Source organism: Trachinotus anak, unplaced genomic scaffold (assembly GCF_046630095.1).
Source record: "Trachinotus anak isolate AG129_WGS33_773 ecotype Australia unplaced genomic scaffold, CSIRO_AGI_Tana_v1 ptg000010l, whole genome shotgun sequence".
Taxonomy (NCBI): Eukaryota; Metazoa; Chordata; class Actinopteri; order Carangiformes; family Carangidae; genus Trachinotus; species Trachinotus anak.
This window is the reverse complement of record NW_027273861.1, coordinates 26960237-26985145: the sequence shown is the minus strand read 5'-3', so window position 1 is coordinate 26985145 and position 24909 is coordinate 26960237. Positions and strand designations below refer to the sequence as shown.

Here is a 24909-nt window from a genome sequence, read left to right as displayed (position 1 = left end):
AGGCATTTTATCAACAGGAAGACGTGACATTCCCCTGGGCCTCTGCTCGCTGACCGACCGACAGACCGACAGACAGACAGACAGACAGACAGACAGACAGACAGACAGACAGACAGACAGACAGACAGACAGACAGACAGCCCAAGGCTTAAAATAGGTCCCATTATTCATAAAACGTGAGACTGGCACTTTCACTTTTGCCATTTTGCTTCCCAAAACAAATGGATCCTTTTAGTTCATGGTAGGGCTGCAAACTAGCCACAATGAGACTAACCGGGCAACTGACACAGTCAAATGAGATGTTGAACTTTAAAGTGACTGAAGGAAAAAGGGCATCAGCTGTTTTAACTTATGAATATAAGCAAAACTCTATAATGGTGAAAACAGGGGGGAGCGGTTGCACTCGTGGTAGCCAGAAGAAGCTGCAAACAGGTCAACACAAAAAAAAAAACTCCAAATATATTTACACAAACAATGGTGTATTTCTGGAGGGCTGAGTTTTGTCTGTGTAGAAACTGAAAGAAACTAAATACATAAATAAATTTAAAAAGTCATAATAAATCTGTATATTATTCTGGTATTTCTAAGTGCTGTCTTTTTTTTTTTTTTTTTTTTTGATGGAGAGGCATCATCACCCTGAAGTTTATGCAGGAGTCTAAAGCTGCACCACCAACAAATGTTCCCAAGAGTGGAGTGCTGTTTTCGTTGAGGCCACGTGAGACTGCAGAGCTGTGCAAAACAACACAGACACTCTTCCGCAGTGCAGTTTTTGAGCTTTGAAATTTCCTCACAAAGGGTAACGAGGTGAGAAGCTGACAACAAATCAGCTCAGAGGGGCAACTTCACCACAAAGATGGTGGAAGACTGTGCAGTGGTAGTCATCATAGAAGCCGTTACTCCAGTAATCCTGCATCTATACAACAAATTTGAGTAACACTTGTATTATGTAAGGTAAGTGAGACGGTTCCTTGTGCCCGTTATCCTCTCAGCAGTGATAAGATAAAAACAAAACAAACAAAAAAAGTTTCCCAAGCGCCTCCTGTCAGGGATGGAGCCACAATGCAGCACTACAACAGCAGAAGGGCAGCAAGGCAAACTCCCTTTGTGGCTACATTTACAGCTTTGTCGATGCACCTTTTTTGTCCAATTTGTGTTTTTCCTCCAGAAGCAGCAGATCAGTGGGTAAAATTTCCTTGGTTACCCAGTTTATTTGTGTCAGGCAAAAAAATAGAGGAAGCATAGTAGCCAGGTAGGGCACATCTTCACCAGGACACGAGGGAAACTCTCTTGTAGTCCCCGTAACAAGCAGCGGGTAGTGCGAGAGCATCATCAGGAGCACACAAAAAGGCAGATGATGATGCCAAGAGAATAGTTTTTTTTTAAATAAAAACGATAACGCTGTTTTAAAAAAAAAAAATCAAGCTGTGAACTTCCATCGTCAGTGAGCTGTTTGTGGTGTCTGCTGTGACAGAACTAAAATTCCTTGAAAGACTAATGCTGACAAAAGTACTCCACGGCGGGACCGGTGTTTTTTTGTTTGTGTGCAGGAGATCAGTTTAGTGCATGCTGTCTAATTGTGTGGAATATCCAGTCCATCTTAGTGGTCCATCCTCCATGGTGAGCATCATTCATCTGTTTCATAAAGTAGTCCAACGCCTCCTGCACATAGCAGAAGAAAAATACAAGGGATTCATCAGTAGATGAAAATAATCTGCCTTCAGAAAAACCAGCATGAGAATATTTAAATAATATGAGAACAGAATGGATATGAACACAGAGAAAAGCCTGCATACCTGCTCGCTTTTCTCCAGGGCCAGAGTCTTCCTGATGTAGGCAATGTCATCAAATGACTGCAGCTCAGGCATGCCAGAGCCCAGCATCATGGAGAACAGGTTGATGAAGAGGTTAGCGTGCTGCCGGATGGCCAGGTAGGCTTTATAACACATCTCCTGGAACCTGGAGGGACGTGGAAAACACAGTGTGAGAAAGACAGAACAAATAGTGAACATTGTTATATTCAGTTTGCTTAGCGGCTGCAGTGCAGCCACATCAACAAGGGATAAAAGGCATTTTAAACATCGCTCAATATTGATGAATTACACCCTCCCAGAGCCGGTTGAGCACATCTGTTTCACTTCCAGTCTGATGCCAACTGAAGAAGATTTAAGGGCTGTGATGTTTACACAGATACTGACAGCCAGACGGTTCACAAATGACTGTCATGACAAACTGCATATACGTTTCCCACAGAGCTCTGGCAGGCTCATGCAGGGGTTGCAAGTATCAGGTATTGGTTAAAAAATGAAAACAACCATAAATTTTCTCATGTAGCAAATCGCAGGTTACATGTTGCAAATTTTGTAAAATGTGCCCAGACCTGAAGACAGGAAGGATGCTAGACTATCACAATGTGTCTTTTGTAACCTGTGACGCAAAACCAGTCCACAGAAGTCTGACAGACATTATCATGCTTTGAGTGTCATTTGGGTAAGTTCAGGGGAAACTTGCCCAACTGAGGGAAGTGAGGCAACACAAATTAACTGTGCTACTGAATAAATTCCATTCCCATGTATTTCCAAAATAAAAACCAGTGTGTGTGGTCTCCAGCTTGACAACATTAGTGACAATTATATCATCCTTTAAACCTGCAAAGCACAGCTATTGCAAATCTTTGTCTCTATCTGTCATATCTCACAACAGGACAAGAACAGATTACTTTGGCCAAGAGAGTGACTGATACTAGTTGAGTGGTGCAGATAAAATATGAAGGTGAAAGAAACAATGACGAGAGAACAGAAGATGTAAGATGCTGCCGTACCTCTCAAACTCTTTGGTCTTTGTGCACTCCTGGGATCCCTTGCTGATGACAATGAGGAAGTCTTGCGTCAGTACAAAGGGCACTCGCTCTCTCTTGTAGCCAAATTTCTTCTTCTTATGATCCAGGAAATGGCCAAAATCTATATGAAACAACTGAAGGAAAGCAGAACAAAGAGCAGGAAAACAGGAAGTGAAAGTTTAGTCCCTCTTTCTTACAAGTAAACCTCTTCTAAAGTCAAATCCATAAAATGTATATCCACAGAAAAACACAAGGCACTGACACCACTGGCACTGAACATGCAGGTGCAAGGCTACTGGAAATCAGACTTAATTAAAAGAATAATGCAAACCATGTATATGCAGCACGTGTGAAAATTGTGTAACATATGTGTGTGTGCATCCAAGTTACCTGTCCATCATCTTTGACCATGATGTTGCTGTTGTGCCTGTCTCCTATCCCCAGGATAAATGTAGCTACACAGTAGCCAGCACAGGACCTCGTAAACAGATCCACAGCCATGTCGTACCTGCACGAGCACACACACAGGTAAGCAGCGACGCCCTTAATGTTGCATTTGAAAATGAAATTAAAAACAAGTACCGGTAAATGTTTAAAAACAGTACATATGGAGAGATATATATATATATAAACTGAAGGCAGAATGAGGTAAATTTGCTGCAGCTCTAAATGATCTGTTAGGCCCCACAGACAGTTTATTCTAATGGACTGTGTTTCATTACTGTCAAACTGTGTACTAATGATGCAGAGATGGTGTAAAAATAATATCAGGAGAGAAAAACTCACATCTCGCCCTTATTTTTGTCCTTGAGCCACTGATGCAGAGTGTTTGAGTTGAACTGCAGGGCTCCCTTCAAGCCGCCCTTACACTGAATCTGCATGATGGTGTGGGAGCTGCGAACCACCTCAATGAGACCCACACAGTCTCCTAATGACAGACAGCCATAGGGAAGCATTCTGGAAACACAGACAAAAGAGATTAAGGAGGTTAAGAAAGAGCGAGTGAGAAAGAAACTGAAGCAGAAAGGTACAGAGACCAAGAGAAATATGGGCTGAGATAATAATACCTTAGGTCCAGTCCCTGATTCTGCCAAATATTCTCCATGATTTTAATAATCTGCAACGTCAGCATATCCTGGCGCAAGTCTACAACACACACACAGAATGACAGTTAATGTTAATTAATATGCTCCTGGGATAACGACAGATTAGACACATGCATAACATAGGGACGCGTGAGTGTGATTATAGTAGACAGCCATGAAGCTCTGCAGCCTCTAATCACAGTTCTTTACAGCTTGTGTCAGTATTTAGGACAGGAACTGGGAAATATGCTGCACTGCTTTATCGTCTTACAGCATAAATCAAGACAAGTGAACAGCTGGTGCTGTGCAAACACAGCTAAATCTTTCAGAGTCTCTCACAACGGCCAAAGAGGGTAGGAGTGAGCAAACACTTTCCCTATGTTTAATAACTGCTTTTAAAATATTACTGATTGTCCTTAAAAGTCTGAACGTTTCAGGCCCAAAATACATCTCAGATATTCTTATACAGTATGAACCTTCCAGACCCCTCAGGTCTACTTATGATTCTGATTTAAGTTTTTATGCTCCTCACATCTGGAACAAATTACCTGAAGATCTCAGAGCAGAGAGAATCCTGACCACTGACAAACCTACAGTTAAAGACACATCTGTTTGTCATGGCTTTTGATTAAATTTTACAACTACACTTAGTCATTTATACCCTTTACTCTGCCTTTTTAAAGCTGTTTAATTTTCCCACAACAGGCTTATGATAACAATGGACATGTTTTGAGAGTCAAGGCTGAGACGGAAGATTCCCACTTTCCTCAGTGTTTAGGTGGGTATGCTTAGGAAAATATTATTTTGGGTTTGTGGTTACGGGCTGATTTCTAACAGGTCTGTTAAGAGGGCAAGAAAAACTGTAGGCATGCTCAGGAGTGGTTGGAGGTTCAAAAGGAGGTTTATCAGGTCATGTGTGCTTTTGCGTGTTTGTTTGTCTGTGTTACCGTCTCCATTTTTGAAGATAATCTCGTTGTTTTGAAAGAGGAGTTCAGACATGATGTCAGGATTTTCCCAGTTCAGCCACAACGGCCTCTTTGCTGATGACATGATCCTGCATTCATCCAACCTGTGCACAAATGTATTCAAGTTATTAAACAATGTCAAACTCTTTTTCACAACCCTATTTGCATATGAATATATACAACATTAAACACACACACACACACACACACACACACACACACACACACACTAACTCATTCACCATTGTGTCTAACCTAACCTCAGGTTCCCCAGTTGGTGTGCAGGGTTGAGAGGGGAGGTGAAGTTCTGCAGGGCATCCATGTAGTCTGGTCTCTTCATCTGGTCCACAAGAAACCGCATCTGGACCTCCACAAGAGACACACACATAACCACAACAACACACACATGTGCATTTGCACATAAATGTGCGCACACACACACACACACACACACACACACACACACCCAAATACACACGCCACCACAAAGAAATCATCTAAAAATGACTGCATTTGAATGAGTAACACAACACAGACACCACATTAAATCTGTTTATTTTTTTCAGGCTGTTTTTATATAACAACGTATAATTATAAATAATTACATTTTAATGTGTGGGCAGTCATGGAGAAATTTGCTTTCATGACAGGGTAAATTAACTGGAGAAGGATGGAAACTGATCAACACAGCAGTGATATGTATTTTATACATCATGAGGCTTGACACATATTTAAATAAATAACATCCTGTTATTTTGTGCAGTGTCATGGTTACTTCCCTACTTGATACTGTCAGTGACAGCAATACAGATAAGAGAAGCCTGTCTGCCCACTGATATGTTGCATCAACAAACACGCAGGAGTCTGCTGGAGTTTGAAACCAAACAGAGAAAATAACCCACGCAATGTCCGTGGAGCGCTGCAGCATCAGCAGATTGAAACCTCATATCGCTGGTTCTATCAAAACCACTGATGGTTCCTAGATTGTAACTTTGTAAAGTTTGAGTGGTGACTAAGTAGAAGAATTAAGGCACTTGTTTGTATGATCTAGATAAATGCCAATATCACCACAATTTGTCCCATATATGATATATGGGGCCACGGTTTTTAAGATATAAAGGACGGTGAAAATCATATGTTCCTGTGTGTGTTTGTGCATGTACAAGTTTGTATGTGAGTTGCAGCTTTCCTTACCTTCTGTGTCTCATCCTTCTTCTCCTGTTTAAGGATGTCAGTGAGGTTTATAAGCTTCTCCATGGCCTCTACCTGCCTGCTCAGGTGTTTGAGGTACATCCCACAAGCCCTGCAGTAAGCCTCTAGCAGCAGCCCAAACCTCTGGCTCACTGTCTTATTGTGCATTTCTGACCTGTGAAGAGGACACCAAGAGAAGTGAGGGGGAACAGAAAGTGAGAGGCCGGGAGGCAAGATGAGTTTTCAGCTTTCTGGAAAGACGGAGAGAAAGAAAGGTACATAAACATTAAGAAAAAGCAGTGGGTGGTGACTCACTTGAGATGCCAGAAGAAGAAATGTCCTATCCTTTGATTGGTCAGGGCCTTTTTGAGGAGGAAGCGTGCCAGGGGATTGTCAAGATACTGCTCATATTTTAATACCTAGAGCAGGAGGAGAGAGAGGATGGGAAGATTGGAAAGTAAGAACAAGAGGAGATGAGATGAGGTTCAGATCAGTCATTTCACACTCATTCTTCGACACAGGAACAGGGCCAAACAAAAAATTACGATTATAGTGACCAAAAAGATCAAGGTTATCAGTATTCATGGTATTGTTAAAAGCCGCTACAAATGTTCAAAGAGTCATAACACGCAACCTGGAATAATCATTTCACCAAGTTTGCATTTAAACATTAAAATAATAACATGCCCAACACATCTGTGTCACAGATGAGGACAAGGGACCAGTAGCAGTACTGTGCCTGCTGCATGCCCACGCTGTGAACAAGGGAAAAGCAACTGTACTATTATTATTATTATTTTCTGTGCTGTAACGTCTTTCAAAGCACAGACACTGTGGACACACCTGTCACCTGCCCAGCACTGTGCTGTTAAACTAGAGACACGGAGGCTACACTGTGCTCGGGGATGACAGAGTGAGCTGCAGCCCTGAAATAACACACAATCAACAATTGAAGCATCTCACATAGAGGCTTAGCTTCATCCACAGCACTCTCTCTCTCTCTCTATCTTCCTTTTCCCCCTGTGCTTCTGTCAATCAGCTCCTTGAACTCAGTAGCTCCAACTCTGTGTCAGACCCACCTGTACAAGCTGGATCAGGTACTGGGACAGTTTGTCATCAGTCAGGTATTTGTCAAGGCAGCGTACAGCAAAGTGTCTGACCATGGGGTCTGGATAGTTACAGTCCAACAGCTCCATGGCCTGCTCCGGACGGATAGATGGCCACTCTTTTAACAGACAGTACATCTAGGAAACATACAAACCAAGGCATATGAATTAATACTTATTTATACAATTTACAGGATTACAATTAACCAGACACATTTTATTAACAAATGACGAAAATGCAAAATTTGATTCTGTGCAGCCCTGTTGCAGGTTTCAGAACACAGTTAATGTGTGTTAGGGTAATTCTTTTTTTTAACTTAAGTGTAAAGTACATCCAAGCTGAGAAACAAAAAATATTTAAAAATAATATCCTAAGAAATTAACAGGAGTGGTCATACAAGCAGTTATGGAATTAATCTTTACTGTCACATGCTTTGCATTTGGTCAGAAAACCAAAAGTCTCATTTTCATTTTCATTTTCCAAAATCCAGTAAACAAAGTAATTTGTGCAACATCTGAAGTGAGTAAATCTTTCTTAAACTCTGTTCCTTCTTAGTTTATTGGACACAGCTTAAGTATGTAAGAGTGTTTAGATACAAAGTGTGTTAGAAATGGCCTGGCCATACCTGTGCTACTTCATCTCTGGAGTTCCATTTGACAGCAAGAAGGATCTTGGGAAGGATCTCAGGGATGTTCATGCAGTAGTGCCTGGTGGAGAAACACAAAGGGGAGAACTACTGGGTGTTGCAAGTCTTAATCAGTTGCTTTTACCTTTGTATATCCTGTATACAAGGTTAAAACAAATGTGACTGTCAGCCAGTAAAAAAACAATTACGAGAATGTGGTACAAGGTAGACCCACCGACTGAGGAGCAGTGGATATGCACTGTAGAAGAGATTTTTGTAATGGAGAAAATCACTCATAAACTGAGACTACAAGAGACACAATTTGAGGATAAATGCGAAAAATGGACTGATTACAGAGGACGAGAAGAGGACACCACCATTGCCACTGAACAATAAGGACATTGATATAAGGATGAGTGTTTAACCATGTATGTATGATGTGCCCTGACACTGTAATTGTTGAAAGAAAAATTGAATAAAGAATAAGTTACAAAAAAAAACAACAAAACATATGTTTGGGAGTAGAAATAAAAAAGAAAACATAAATATATCTCATCTGTCAAGCTACAGAAATAATCTTGAATTAAATCTAACATACACTAGAATTACACATACCTGCATATGAGACTTGTGGAATGCTATGCAATCTATTGCTCCACATACAGTTGTACTTTACATGTTGTATGGTTAATTAGTATAGTGTTATATTCTATATGAAGGGAGGTTACCTGTGTCTCCAGAGGAAGTCTTTCTCCTGCTCAGTGATTTCTGACAGAGGGTCCCTGTTACTCAGCTGTCTCAGCTGCTCGGTGTCGCTCTCCGTCAGGGCGTGATCTCTGGCCACACGGTTGCTCTGAGACACAACAGAAACAAAACAATACATTCTCAAATTTTGAACATTAAATTTCTTTGCCAAGCCCTGATTTCTATGTTAATCTACACCAGAGTAAAACACAATAAAAATGTTATATTTGCTAACCTCTCTAATCGTAAGTCATTATATTACCAACCAATAGACTTTATATCATTATCTGCTTTCATGTCACTGCCTTTTAGACTTTCTGGCTGTATGATTCATCTTGGAAACAACACATTATCTAACCTTTTTATAACACATAAATGAGTGTGCAAAATTACAGTGAAGAAATTTTAAAGTTTACCAATTAAACATATGGTTGTAGAGATTCTAATAAATATGAAATTGCACAGAGACAAAGGGGCAGCTCGTTCACACAATTCCTTAATTACTGTAACAAGTGGATGAAAATTTGTTACCAGTATTCATATCTTGTAAAGACATGTAAAATGTGATACAATTTAGATCCATCATTTGTAAAAGTCTGTATTATAGTATTTTATACTGTAGTCTAAGAAACGTCTGCCAAGCTGGATGTGATCCCTTTTCAGTCACTACAGGCAGCAAATGTAGTTCAGAACATTAACGATCATAATTCATTAAGACTCAGTACTAGAAGGGAAGGTTATCAAACTCAAGTTACAGATAAAGGAATCTGTGCACAAGCGTCATAGTAGATATGATTCAAGTCAAATCAGGACATCTTGTGTGTCCAAATAAAGATCCATGTCTGTCGCAGGAGCAGCTTGTGCTTCTGAAATGTGAAACTCCCCTGTGAAAGTATTTAAATGTCTGTATTTACTGCCAGTTGGCTTAAAACGAATGAATTTAGTGATGCATTTCATTTGTTACTGAGTTTGTGGTTACAGAGACAGAGACAGAGACAGAGACAGAGAGAGAGAGAGACAGAGACAGAGACAGAGAGAGAGAGAGAGAGAGAGAGAGAGAGAGAGAGAGAGAGAGAGAGAGAGAGAGAGAGAGAGAGAGAGAGAGAGAAAAAATGAATTAACCATCACTGTGAGTAAGTAAGTAAGATATCTGATCACAGCTTAAATACAATGTTGACTAGCAGTCTGCCAAGTTTCTGAGCTGCAGATAAAATCACAACTTTACGATCATCGACATCATCCGATAAAATAATCAAAATTCATATTAATGAGAGGAGCAGTGCTGAGGCTACACTGACATTTAAAATGAGTGATGACAGAAGCTGTAAAACCAACAGAATGTTTGTTGTATTCAATACAAGGAAGAGGCATCTGTTACCACATCTGAATGAGCTGCAAGTGTCTATTTATGCTTGTAAAACACAAAAACTGTCAGAAAAACAACTCTAAACTATATTATAAATGTGGCTGCAGAATAACAGACGGGCTGCTTCTGAATCGCTTCCAGCTGACATTAAAACCGTGACAAAGCTGTGACAGAGCTGTGACAGAGCTGGAGCAGAGCCCTGAAATCCTCTGAATCTGAAGTTCTCTCTGCTGACCCTAACTTTGATAAGATAAAAGCATAAAATCTGTGGTTAAGTTGATCTGTTTCCTGCCCAGTCACCCTCCGTAACAAACCAAGTCTGATTTCTGACTGGATTATGATGTTAATGTAAATTTTAATCAAACAATTTTCTGGTCAGGATTAAGCAGAATGATATAATTATCACCCCACGTATTGAGCTGGGCACTCACACTACATAAGACGCACACATCATGAATAACTTAACACGTCGACTCACACTCTTCACATCCTCTCACATGGCAGAGTAACTCCAACCACATGTCTCATTATCACGTCAGAAGCCGTGGTTCTCATGATGCCACACATCATCTAGAAATCTGATGAGACTGAATCACCAGCACCATCATGAATAACTGAACACAGCAACATAAAGTGGCGCTGCTGTGTCACACCAGAAGTGTAAGGACCAGCTCAGTTAACAACGTATACGTCAACAATGAGTTTCTATAATGAACTGTAGGCTGAAAATCAACCACATTTATCCAATCACTTATTGAACCTACATTTATTCTGATTTCTTTACTAAAACAGTCGCGTGAAAACAAACATGTCCCTGGTCCATATGATGGAATTGAGGTGTGTAGGTTTTAATGAAGAATCTACATTTTTAAAAGCCTTCACTGATAAACTCTGTGTTGTTGCATATTTTCAACCCACTTGTTAGAAGCAGGTGGGTAGATTATTACCTGTCCAGAGAGGTTGTAGTTAAATCCCAGTTCCCTCGAGATGGTCCAGTTTGCATGATCCTCTACTGCATTCATATCTGGGTATTTGACTGAACTACTAAAGTGGTCAAACTCCAGCTCCAAACATGGCGTTTCCTGGACAACGGAGATTAAATGAATATTATTACACGGTGTAAATTATAGTAACTCACAAAACAGTCAAACTCTAAATGAAACATGGAAACCTGTCACTTTCTTATGCCCTATTTTAGGCACAGTCCCCATATGAAACAGTGCAAGTTAAAAACTGTCAGGACCCTGAGTTTTAATACCTTGTTGGGGTTGGAGCCAGTGACTCCTATGGGGTTGAGGAGGTCTTCAAGGCCATGGGGGACAGGCCAGAGGTTCAGAGCCATTTTATTGGCCACTAGCGTGTGAGTGTAGTCAAACAAGTTGATATTACCCCAAGCTAATGGACAGTGCTCCTGAAGAGAGAAGTAGGGGGAGAGAGAGACAGAGAGAGAAACCCTCAGATGGCTGATGTAATTAGTTTCAATGTGAGAATCTCATGGGAAACAAAGACAGACACAAGCACAGACGGTGAATCATTTTGAATCAAAGAGGCATTTAACACCAATGTATTCTGAGACTCACACAGTTGAAAGTCTTAAGTCTCTTTAAGGTTTCCTTATACTAAAGACACATCGAAAGCACTAAATCAGAGAAAAAGTCCATATTTGCATATTAGTCAAATCATTGACACAAAATCCATTGTTTTTACATAAATTAAAAAGGTCCCACCAAGTAAAGGCAAAGACAACACATCCACAGGTTTTAATCTGCTCTGTCAGGCCAGACTTGCCTTTTACCTGGTCGAGACACAACTTTTTTTCTGAGTTAGTGCACTTATCAAAGCTGTTGAAACTCTTTTGTTTTCATTAAGGCAGACAGAGGCATGCTGTTTGATGGATGCTGTTTATTTGCCTTCAGTTAGTTAGTTTGCAGTTCATAACCTACACACATGGGTTTTATTAGGTCTTATAAGATATTGAAGGGTTTTAAGAGATTATATTGGTTTGTTATAGTTTAAGCAGTTTTTAACAAGTTGTAATTACTTCTAATGGGGTTTGACAGTTTTTAAAAAGATTAAATAGGATGCCAACTGCATAACTAAAACACCCAGTGTTAATGACCCTAACAGGTTGAGTAGGTAAACATGTCAGTGAATGTGAGCGCGTCTTTTATGGTCCTGTAGATTCATGATTGCATTGTCTTCACTTACACGGCAGAATATAATTCAGCCAAACTCTGAACTGAGCCTTTCTGTGAATGTTTGTCTTACAATTTGAAACAAGGTACAGTCGAATAAAAGATTACGTACTGATTAATGTTAATATAATTTCTGAACATATTGGCTATTGCTTGTGAATATGTATAACAGTTTCATCTTTAGATATAAAGCTTTTCAAACTGCTTATTTTAACTGTGCCGCTTCTACCAAAGCTTCACAAAGGCTCGGGAAATGCTCAAGATAACATCTTGCTCCCTGGAGTGAGTCTTCACTAAGGGGCAGTGATGGAACAAGGTGAGGTAGACAGAGTTACACACAGACAGCCAGTCACAATGCACCTATTTATAGTAAGCGCTGGAACAAAAGGCTGCCGTAGAGAAGTATGTATCTTTAATTCAGTTGGGGCATGAAAGAGCATCCGCTAACCCAACCTGAACCTAGCATGGCGCAGCGGGGGAGGCAACTCAGCCCAGGTGTCTGTTACAATATCCATGTCTGGCATTCATTGATACACTCGCACACTCTCACACATACCTCTCTCTCTCCTTCAGCTTTTCCACCAGAGAGGGTGGAAGAAAAATCAGTGTGGGTGTCTGTTACAAGTAACAGACCAAATACACAAAAACACTGACACACTCCAGGAGTTTATCATTGCTATTGCTTGGTACATAACAAATTACATAACATAACAAATTATTCAAATTATTCCGGGATTATATATAGAAAGTATTATCCTTTTAAAGTTTTATATTCAATGTATTGATTTTGCACTGTCCAAGTATTCTGTTTGTCTGCTGTTAAATACTTTGATATGAGTCTGGGAGGGAACAATTAGCCCCTTTCACAACATGCCCTCGGTGTGGATTACACAAGCAAAACATATCCTGACATGGATGGAAAAGTCCCTTCTGCTGATCGTGTTTCTGGTGATGTTTTCTGCCATCACAGTGCCCATGGCTGATTAGTAATTAAACAGAGCCAAAGATGATACCACAGCTCCCATTCACTGTGGACACATATACTCAGACTGACACACAGTAGGGCAGGTTCATTTGCCAATACCAGCACATGCTGAACACACTAACACACACGGCATCTATACATATAAGTCCCTCCGGGATTTTGACACATGAAGGTCATCTGCTATCCGCTATCTTTAGGGTGTGACAACTGTACCACTGGCTGCCTATCTGCTGCATATCTATAGCATATACAACTACTGTATTTGTATGATCAGGTATTGTTTCCCTAGGTTAACGTGAGTTAATACTTGGTTGGTCGTGCCCTACTACAGATTTTTTGTGTTTTAAATCACAAAATGACATTTTCATAAATAAGCCAAACAACCTAATTCAACTTTTTTACTGTTACATTTCCAATACGATCCCTCAGCAAAACTGTGAGACAAAGTTTTGGGTTTTTTTTCCATAATTATTCCATATCTGGCCTAGAAAGACACTTCCTGTTTTTGCATGTCCACTTCCTGTGTGTTATGAAGTAAAGTTGCACTGTGGAGTCCTTCCCTTCACTGCCTTCTATCCTACCTCTTTTGCTCCCTTCCTGCCCTTGACAGAGCAGATGGAGAGGCAGAGTCTTGCAGCACGGGGAATGTCTGGGATGTACATATCATAGGTGAGCCACTCATTCCACCTGCACAGAAATAATGAGGGACACACAAAGATAAATAACAAGATAAAAACAATCTCACGTGTAGACCTTCAGCTCAAGGTACTGTCACTAAAAAAGGACATGAAATGAAGAGTTATTCCCACCAAACTGCTTCCAATGTTTCCTGACAGAAAACTGATTTGAGCTGATCTGATCATGGACTTTAACATAAAAATTTATTCACACACAAAGCAAAACAAATTTCAGATGTGTCACCACAACTGTTTTCATGTGAAGCCTGGTATATCACGTATATGTCTGGGCGGCATATCTGTTAAATGAGGACCAAGACTGGGGTTTAACAGGAACAAGAAATTTAACAGGAGCAGTTTAGTGTTACTAGCCAGCACTAAACTGTTAATTTACTCTCCTGTGTTGCTTAAAATAAATTAGCTGTGTAGATTATGTAAAGGGGTATTTCAGTAAAAGTGTATTAAAGTAGTATTCATTTCTATTATTGGATACCATCATTGATTTGTCACATTTTACTTTCATTTCATAATTTATTTTATTTTATTATGAGCTTCTCATGTTTATGCTCTTGGTCAGGAAAGTGCTCTACAGATAAGGTCATTGTTATTATATTAAGGGCTGCTGTAGTGACCTAAGACCCTTCTTTCCTGAAGGGTGGTAAGTTACCTGGGGTTGGAGCAGGGTACCCTCTGTGTGTTGACATTGTCACACATCTGTTCACCTCCATGGTAAATGCCAGTCCTCACATAAATCTACAAGCAGAGAGGAGAAGCAAAATAGACCAAAGAGGAAATTTAAGGAAAAAAATAGTAGCAAGAATGAAAAAAATCTGACAGGTTATCATGATAAATTTTTGATCTTGAGACTGGAAGATTGATAACCTGTAAAAGATAATTGATCATTACAATTAGGTGACATGTAGTGTGGGGGTTTTGTGAAGATGTGTTACATTTACAAAGATGATTCAAGACAACACACCACTGTTAGATACCAGAACTGCTTTCCCTTGGTGAAGGTCTATGTTCACATGAGACTTGGACAATGACTGTTTGTTTCCACAGGATGTGATGGAGTTGGAAGGTGGGACACTGTGCACAACTGGAAAAACAGTCATTTTGTTCTGCTCAAAAACAAATCTTCATTTCATTTAGCATACAGAGAGATTTGTTTTTATTCATCAGTCTGCACATAATACACTAAAAAACATTTAATTTTTTTACTGAAAGGTCATTCTTATTTTGGCCTAACTCCTTACTCCACCAGTGAGCTCAGCGTTCACTGAGGTGTTAGTATAGAGTATTGGAGTCAAGAATCTTGTTTAGGAGGTTGTTTAATTTGACTGATTAACACAGGCACTGGTATATTCCCTGTAAGCACTGGAAGTCCCCACCTTGTCTATGTCCCGTATATTGACGTTAACATAGGTGGCACAGAGGATTCGTATTCGCAGAGTTCCGTTGATTGTCCACAGCGACTTGGCGGCCGCCTCGCCATTCATGTAGGATGTTGCCGTGGAGATACGTCGAGAGTATGACGGCATGACAAAGTTATCTGTAGGCAACTGGGTGTACAGGCTGTCCTTAGCCATTAGCATCAGGTTAGGCATCCTGCCCAGCATGATGCAACTACGGATATACTAGAGGGACAGACAGAGAGAGGGAATGACACAGAGGAGGACAGTTAGAACGAAAGTCCACCCGGCACTGGTAGAGTTACAACGTGCGTAAGTCTACCCAGTGATGTCAACTGGTCATTTTCCAGCAGCTCACTGTAGAGGAAACACTGACACTGTGTGCATCTTCTGCTTTGATGTGGCTCACAGGGAATTTCTCCTGAGCATGAGCTCATAACGTCGTGAATGGAGAAGTGGTTTCAGTGTTTTAATGAAACCCAGTGAAGTTGACAAATCTGGGCTGGTATCCCACACTTGACTTTACAACATGATTCACCATAGAACATACAGTAATTTAAAGGGTTTTTTTCACACTGTAAAGTATGCCCCTCTAAATATGCCTGGTGATCTTTCTCTTTGAGCCATTGAGCTAGGTCAGAACATCTGGTCTGCACTTTCCCATTCTTCACCCAACCAACCTAAGCTTCCTGTACATACTGGTCTTCAGACAGGATCAAATATAAAGTTTAGTTTTCTTTTGTTTCTGATAAATTACTGAAACCACAGAGAAACTATTCAATACCCATGAAAGCTATAATTTAGACTTTTTTATATCATTTAAGGGCTTCATTTTCACAAATGTAATCATTGGATACTTAATCATAATAAATTTGCTCATGTCTCTTACCTTATACTGGCTGATGGGGTACTTTTCCAGCAGGTACTCATCACAGCCACAAACTTTGAGGATGTATTTACCCTGGTATTCCTGAACACACATCTTCAGCTGCTCTGGGGACAGCAGCATGCTGCGTGTCTTCTTACGAATGGCCTCTGCAATCACCTTTAGGGACACAACAGGACGGCAAAGCAGTATTTATTACTGGCTTTCTAAAGTGAAAAGCACCAAATATAAAGGTGATGCTGTTTTATGCTGCTGATGTACATAATTCTACAGTGACCCTTTCATTTTCTCATCTTGAATATACAAATGAGATGTTGCACACACTATGGCTCTCATGACTGATCTTATTATTTCAATTCATGGTCACCCCACCTGTTCTGGTACACAGTCGTGGTTGATCTTCAGTGTGTACTTTTGTTTGTCATTGTTTGGAGAGACAATCACCCAAATCACAACAATGATCTGACCTAGAAAAAAAAACAAAAAACAGTTCGACATTTGATCAATAATTAAAATTTTACTCGAGCTTCAACAAAGAAACAAAAACCCACCATTAATTATTCTCAGCAGGATGCTAATGTATTGAGTACTTCTTTTCTAAGTATTGTTTTACTACAATAGCACAATCACACTAGCACCATTTCAATCAATTCATTGATTGCCATGCTCATTAGTATAGTTCCTATCCATTGTAAAGCCTGGCTACTAGTGACTGAAGGGAGGCTAAGCTGTTCACTTCTTCCCCCTCACGTCCTCCTGTTTTCTTTAAATGCTTTCTTTGTCTTTTTTCTCAGAAGTAATAATCATAGGCTTGATACAACAACAAAAAAGGCTTTCTATTTCCAAAGACTCCTCTTCCACTTTTTACAAACATCCTGTGATATTGGTATATTCAGTGAAAAAAAAATAGACTGAAGCTGCCACCTACCTTTGTCCAGTTTGCTGTAGATGTGTTTGGGAAGTTCCTGTGTGGACTCTACATTGGGTGGGTAAACATACAGCGCTCTACTGTGTGGCCCACTGGCATCTCTCAGCTCCACAGAGTCTTTGCAAACGTTCAGGATGTTTCTCCTAAAGTCCTGAACCTCAGGGTCCTTCACAAGGTCAAACTCACACACAGGCATCCCAATGGCAAAACCTGACAGAACAGAAAGCAGAGTCAGTGTCGTCTTTGGTGTTTTAAGGGAATCTTGACTAGATTTGTTTATTTACAGATAAAGTAAAATGATGTTTTCCTCTATCTAGTGTTTTTCATAAAACATACAAAACAAAAAGGTACACAGCTTTAGTACATTGATTCTGCTTATCATGTCAAGTTTTGAATGAGTCTAATGACAGTTCAAGTTGGCTTTTTCCAACTTTAACTTGTGGATAGACCCAGCAGATCCAGTTGAATATTTCTATTTAGCTTGCTTCTTAAACTATTAACAATTTGGAAACTTTTTTGCTTCTTTTTTCTTTTCCATTTAACAAAAAACAGCAACTATTAACCATAAATAAAGTATCTAGCAAATTAAAGAATAATCCCACACTGAAAATGTTATGAATATTTTGCTGCTCTGAATCAAAATTTTATATTTAATATCTCACCAATCTCTCTGTTGAGGATCTTTTCCTCCCTGTTGCCAACTGGTTCAATGACCTTGAGGAAGGGCTGGAAGAGTCGGAGATCACACAGTCTCCGAGTCTCGTCGTAGAACTCCTCCCGCTCTGCTTCCTGCAGGCAGGAAAAAACAGAGCCTGCTCAATATTCCACTTAATGTTTTTCATGAAATGGTGATCAGGGGTAAAAGCTGACAGTCGTCCTGTTGTTGCAGAAATGTGGAAATCATAATGTGTTTTTTAAGCACAGAGAAATACTTTCTAAAAGCTAATATTTGTTCAATTTTGTAGAGCCCTTCAATCACAACAATGTAGAGGCAGGGATTCCCCACAATATTCATCAAAGAGGAACACACTGGCTGTGTTGCAAGCACAGTATCTGATAAGTTTTAGAGCCCTTATTTCTTTTTATAAGCTGCTAGGGCCACCTTGACAGTTTCTGTTTCCCTTAGATAAACTGTTGTCTGGGCCACTCCGCTGACTAGATGGACACCTCTTCATAACAGACTCTAAAATTCAGATTTTAAGTTCTTACCTGTGTAACACTGACAAAGATGTAGGATGTCTCCTCCTGTAGGAGGTGATGGAGGGGATATTTCCTGGCCTCCTTGAACAGCTCATGTTTAATGGTGATGAGCGTGGCCTCACGGAGACACTCCAGGGTCAGAATCATCCCATTGGGCAGCAGGCAGTCCACCAGGATCCTGCACACACACCCACCATTATCATACAATGGTGATGATGAACTTACTTCTTTCACTTAGCAGTCTGCACAGTAAACAGACAGATAGATCCAGTGTGTGTTACCTGGGAGGCATCAGGTGGATGCCCCATAGCTCCCCTGAGGACGGCCTGGGAGGCATCTTCTTCTCTGTCTCCCAGCTCAGTCACACAGTCAAGCTGCAGAGCACAACCTGAAAGACAACAACACTTAAAAACAAGTTCTGACCCTGATGGTGTCAAACACAGGCTGAAAGCCCTGTTCATTTAAGCCCCAGTCGTGATACCTGAGGTTAAAAAAAAAAAAACTGAAGAGCAGTATGTTAATTAAATAATGATCAACACATCACATTGTTCAAAGGTGCATGTGCAACACTTTTAATGCATATGAAACCACTCATGGTGTGAACTTCATTTATAAAATGTATATATAAATCTAGTGACCCAATTAGGTAATTGCAATTTTGCCAATGTAACTGTAACTGCTCTGGATTAATTTTTATGTCAAACTAGAAGTAACGCTTTGCAGTTGTATGCCGTCAACCAGTAAAGCTGCACTTTAAATCAATATCTGTCCCGACTCGTAATATATGCAGTGAAAATTTATGCCGCTGAAAAATGGCCAGAAAAGTGCAGTGCAACATTATGGCATCACGGTGCAGTTGACCTTTGACCTTTTGGATTTTTGTCATAATTAACGTATGAATTCTTGCGTGTCGTGTGAGGTCACAATGACCTTTGCCCACCAAATCAGATCATCCTTGTCTCCAGGTGAATGTTTGTTTCTGAGATACTGCGTTCATGAGAATGGGACAGATGGAGAGATAACCCAACAGCATAATGCCTCCAGCCACGGAGTCACAACAAACATGTTCAGTCAGCCACTCAGTAGCAAGACTGTTTAGCACAATGACTGACTGCAGAGCACCTATGGCATGTGTTAGACTGACATGGTTCACTTATATTTGTCACTCAGGTGTATCTTACCAACAGGTGACACTTAGAACCCATGCTTTTGTTGGGTACAAATGTGACTCATCAAAACATAACTTTAGACCCACATTAACTGGTTGATCACAAAGACCCACATTGCGTGTCCTCAAAAATGAAAAGATTTGCATGCGTGTCCATGCTTGTCCCCAGAGGCAAAGTAATGTGAGTTTTACATCTCTGTGTTGTTAAACATGAACTTACTACTGAAATCAAAGTAATGACTTTATCTTACTACTCCTGTTGCACTGAACAATTTACTTAAGGTAGAAATAGTTTCCTGGTTTCCCAGTGGCCTTTTGAAAGAAAATACATTTTAATTTATCCCTCAAATCATGTCTGTTGGGTCGAACCATCACATGAAAAGATGAACTTTGTATTATGCCCTTAATTTCTTTGGGTTGTTCCGATGTTATGTTATAAACATGAACATTTTGCCGAGATTTTGTTAATATAAAGTTAACAACTGAAACTCACTCACCCTGAATTCTGCGTACAGATCTGGACCTCTGTCTTAGGTAAGTTTGACATGTTCTGTGGCACCATTTGCACACTGGTATTTGTTTGACTATGACGTCCTTGATGATCCGCCTAAAATGCAAAATATATCCATACACCAGGCTTGGTGGACCTGTTACTGGTGCACTGCGCCTCGATTGCTGCAGCCATTCCACATGTTGGAATGGTCCAAAACAGGTAAAATATGATATGCCGACCTAATCAAACAATCATGTTTTCTGAAATAATATATAGAAAACTTTTATTTTGGGGTTAATCTGACATTTAATTAAATAATGCACAACTTGTGAACAAAGGATATTTATAAAATGTCAATTTCATGATCAGCTAATCATTATCATTAATAGACAAGTATTACTGTTTTAACCTAATGTCTGCCAATAACCAGTATAATACTGTATCTGTACTTTCTCAAGGAAAATTAGCCAAGATAAGTGCTTACTAGCTGTAGCTGTACTTTTACCAGTCAAGATCAGCTCATCCAACCCTCTGTCAAGAAGTACTGGGAAATTAGCGGTCTTTGGGGACTTCAGTGACTCAACTATTTCAGACAGATTTCTCAGATCCAACACTCACAAACACTAAACAACACAGTGAGTCAACTGCAGATTGTAACACAGTGATGGGAAACTATGCATTTGTATGGGCTTTAAGGAAATTACAACATTAGGCCTTAATTTAATATTTAGACAGATTACAGCCACAAACAGTCAAAATGAGAAGAAATGTATTGTTCAACATTGATTAAAATGAAAACCATTCCTTCAGTGTTTTGTTGGCCTCCTTCTTCATCAGTGTAGCGGCTGCAATTGTGCAAGCTACTCCAGTGTAAACAATCTAGAGGACAAAGCATTTCCATTAAAAAAAAAAGCACTGTACTCGCATGTGTTTTTTTTGGTGTTTCCTCACTTGGACTAGTACTGTAACACAGTAATCATCAATGTGCACTTCCTGTGGCCTATGGTCCACCATCAGGACATTATGTTAGAGACCGAGGGATTTCTAGTCATCACAAAGATCTAGTCGACTAATCACACACATCCCCAGGTAATATAATGAAATGCTTTAAAAACCCATCACTTATTACTTACTGTATAATGGAAAAAAATCATTAGCAAACAGCATAAGGATGTAGTGGCCAAGCAGGTAGAAGCCTTTACTGTTTATTTTAATCAGCTAGAGCACTCAAATATGTTGCGGCCATTGTACCGCATTTCAGACCAGGACAGAACAACATTTAAGATCTGTCAATAATATAAACGATAGCCCACATAATATCTTGTCTCATTTACAGTACTAATAGTGCTTTCATATCCTCCAGCTCCATCTACCAGGAATCTAAGTACCCAACAAAATTGCCCACGAGCTCCTGGATCAGGTGGAATGGTAGAGGCACCTGGCAGGATGCCCTCCTGCACCAGACTTTGGAAATGTTTTGGGGGTTTTACTAACTGGGGGGACACCACCGGGCACATCCCCCTGACATGCTGGTAGATTTAAATCTCCTCACTAGCTCTAGGGCGCTTTAGCCAGACTCACTGTCGACATCTAAGGTTTTTCCAGAAATTCAAACAGAACTGTCAATATGGTCATTGACATTTCTGCAGATGGAAATATAACCAAGCCGCTTTGAGCTTTTTTTAGACAGCATTAAGAATGGGAAAGTCATCTTCCTGCGCCAGAACTAGAATAATGTCCAGAGAAAAATGGCCACAAAAATAAGAACAAGTGTAGAAGTCAGTGACACAGCTGCACGGGTTGTTTAAAGTCAGCTTGTAAATATAAAAACTCTTAAATATGCATATATCTTTGATTAGCATGACCGGCACTCCAACATGAAATGGGAATGATCTGGCTATCAGGCAAGGAGCCGTTGGGGATCCCCTAAAGGATCCCTAGTGAGCTGGAGGAAGCTGGTGAGGAAAAGGACAATGCCTGGCCAGCTCTGCTTGCCTTGCTGCCAAAACAATCCAGGATAAGCATCCAGTTGCTGAGTGGTTGGACGACTAAAAAGAGGGACGAGGAGTCCAGAGCAAGTAAGTCTAGTAAACCCTCTCAACTTCTGACATTAATCCTCCAACTGATGGGAAACTGTCCACCCAGTTAAAGTTTAGAGTTATGACTGAGGATAAAAAGTGCAGAGAATCGATGATCAAAGAGAAAGAAAAACAGCAAACTTCATTTACAAAAAAGGAAGCACTGAGTGTGTACAAAAACAAGCTAAAACAGAAAACCCTGAGTTAGAACAAACCACCCATTGAGCAGTTCTGCGATCTGTGACCCTGATCAGGATGCAGCTAAGCACTGTAGGACAAAAGAGGAAGCTTCCTCACAACACAGGATGTGGGGAGTGGGAAAACACTGGCCTAGACACAGGCTTGCTTTGAATACTGAAACACAACTGCACAATTAGTGTGGGCAAGCAACGGCTGACTGGTGAGATCAAACATATGCTCAGTCTCTACATCACACTTTGTATTTGTGGTAAACAGAGGGTCGGCCAGTCGCACCACATTACACAACAATGTGGTTTTGAGAGACACACTTGTGATTCAAGATTACTTTTCAATCTAGCTTTCTCCATTAAATTACAGTAGCTTTGCAATTGTATCTGTCAGTTACAAGAAACAAGATAATATTTGATTAAAAAAAAAAAAAAAAGTATTTTCTGGACAGTCAACAGAAGCTGTGTGGATGCAGGTGGAGGGAGAGGAGTTAGTGAAGCATACCTAAGAGAGGACTTCTCTTATTTTGACGATGGGCCACTTCCACCCTTCATCGTTCAATCCATCTTCACGCTGTCCCTGAAATGTGTGTTGGGAGGAGGTGAAATTAAAACACAAACACCACCACACACCGTCTGCATCTGTGGCAGTCTCAGTAATGCAGGCTGGCTAGCAGCGGGCTAGCTAACGTTGGCTGTTTGGGGATGACAGCACAGAGATGCGAGCTACACAGCATCGCAGGCTTTTGGCAAATTGGTACATTTTTTCATATGCAAGAGTGAAATAACAGAGATAATCAGTTAACCAGTCAAACCGTGTCAAAACATCCCTTTCGACTAATGTTTGGGATGGTTAACGTTTGCTAGCTCTCTTGTTCACTAGCTAACGGCTAATGCTGAACCTGTCATCCCCTTGTTGGAAAATGTATTGTCAACATCTAAACACAAGTCATTCGTCTACTACTAAATATTATTAATTTAGCATACTAACCCACTCTTTAGAGTCGGCGTCAACGCAGCGATGTGTGTTTGAGGATGCTGGTACGACAGGCTCTCCCCCCCGGCTAATGCCAGTTAGCTAGCCTTCCCACCCCTCCGGTTCCCAGCGGCCGGTTGGTGGCACCCGGCGCCGGGGAGAGCGGGCTGGTATCTGCCGCCTGTCGGCTTCTGTGCCGGATCCCTGCGACTGCACCCCGTTATTCCGCGGCGATAAATCCCTCGTCTTGTAGCTTGCGAGTTGTACAGTTACAGAAAATAAAGACAGTCCCCGCATGTCCTGCGAGAAGCGGCTCGACCAGAGGGAGTTGTGAGCGGCGGGGCTGCTGCTGCTGCTGCCGCTGCCGGACTGGACGAGCTGCCGTGCTGCGACAATGCAGCCACGCTGTCTGTCTGGGGCCCTCCTCTCTTCCTCCAACACACACACACACACACACACACACACACACACACACACACACACACACACACACACACACACACACACACACACACACACACACACAGGCCTGACACCATTAGTGGTATGAGATGTCACCACAGTTTAGTTTAAACCACAATAAGATCACATCATACCAGGGTTCAGAGATAATTAGATTCTCTACCAAAGAATATTTTGCTTTTGCAAAGTGGCCCAGAGTTTGATCAGATAAGAAGACAAGAGAAGACTTTGTTGATCTCCAGAGAGGGAAGTTCACACTTTACACAGCCCACAGATAAAGGGTGTAGAGTGTAGATAAAGAGCTCAAAATAACATTAAATTAAATCAAATACATGATATTTAAAGGATATATTCACAGTTAAAGCAATTGTCAAGTCTCCATATGTAGGTTTTTCTTGCTGTCATCTTCCTTTTCCTGTTGGCCTTTAAAACATCCTCTCCTAATGTGGCAGCAGTAGGTACGGTGGCTCTGAGGATCAAAACACGACGGCATTTCACCAAACACAACATTTCAGATTGTGGAAAGGCTGGGAAAACGCCTCTTGTTTGTGACTGAACTAAAACATATGCATATTATATACAGTACTGTGCTGAAGTTTTAGGCGCTAAAAGTAAAGTGAAGATGCTTTTAAAAAGTAATGCCACGATTGTTTTTATTTACCAACAGCTTTCATACAATAAAAGCCTAAATCGAATCAGCGTTTGATGTGATCACCCGTTGGTTTTATAACAGCGTCCTAGGTACACTTGCCCACAGTTTTTAAAGGTGCTTGACAGGTAGGTTGTTCTGAGCATGTTGGAGAACTTGCTATAGTTCCTCTGCGGGTTGAAGTTGTCCCGCTGTCTTCTGTCTCTTCATGTCCCACACTGACTCAATGAGATCAGGACTCTGTGGGGGCCTTATCCTCCACTGTAGGACTCCTAGTTCTTCTTGTTGCTGCCGTATTAATACTATGTACTATGCATTTTATCAACATTAATAATAAATATAATAAATGTTAGATATATGGCAACACTTTACTTACTTACATAATTAGCATATGAACACTAGATGGATGGTTTATAACACACTATAATGTGGTTGCAACATTGACGCCTCTCCTCCTGTGGCCACTCAGAAACACATAAACAGATAATGAATGACGAGACAGGAAACCACAGCTGTAATCATGTAAAATATGTGTTCACAGGAGTAATTATAGTTGTTGACAAAGACTTAAAAACAACACTTTATCACCTTACAACTACATATAGCCTACAGTGTGTTATTAGCCATTTACTAAATGTTTGTAAAGGCTACAGCTTATAAATACTAATGATATGAGTGATATATGTCATACAT

The 24909-nt window shown here is 40.5% G+C and overlaps 1 protein-coding gene across 2 annotated transcripts; it reads right to left on the bottom strand.

Moving 5' to 3' along the window:
* Positions 1-595: 595 nt before the first annotated feature.
* pik3ca (phosphatidylinositol-4,5-bisphosphate 3-kinase, catalytic subunit alpha) lies at positions 596-23467 on the bottom strand. 2 transcript variants are annotated; one of them, XM_071486502.1, is made up of 26 exons: positions 23121-23467; positions 22635-22709; positions 18484-18590; positions 18212-18380; positions 17665-17791; positions 17003-17212; positions 16447-16541; positions 16078-16233; positions 15168-15413; positions 14444-14529; positions 13681-13786; positions 11178-11330; positions 10867-11001; positions 8538-8662; positions 7810-7891; positions 7157-7321; positions 6393-6496; positions 6081-6252; positions 5147-5253; positions 4869-4990; positions 3904-3982; positions 3623-3793; positions 3227-3344; positions 2819-2970; positions 1794-1956; positions 596-1659 (listed from the first exon to the last, which is right to left on the bottom strand). In XM_071486502.1, the coding sequence occupies exons 3-26, from the start codon at positions 18537-18539 to the stop codon at positions 1552-1554; spliced, it is 3207 nt and encodes a 1068-aa protein (XP_071342603.1). In that variant the 5' UTR covers positions 18540-18590; positions 22635-22709; positions 23121-23467; the 3' UTR covers positions 596-1551. The 2 variants fall into 2 exon arrangements, with proteins under 2 accessions (XP_071342603.1, XP_071342604.1); XM_071486503.1 differs by having other exon boundaries at positions 1419-1659; positions 23125-23263.
* Positions 23468-24909: the final 1442 nt, after the last annotated feature.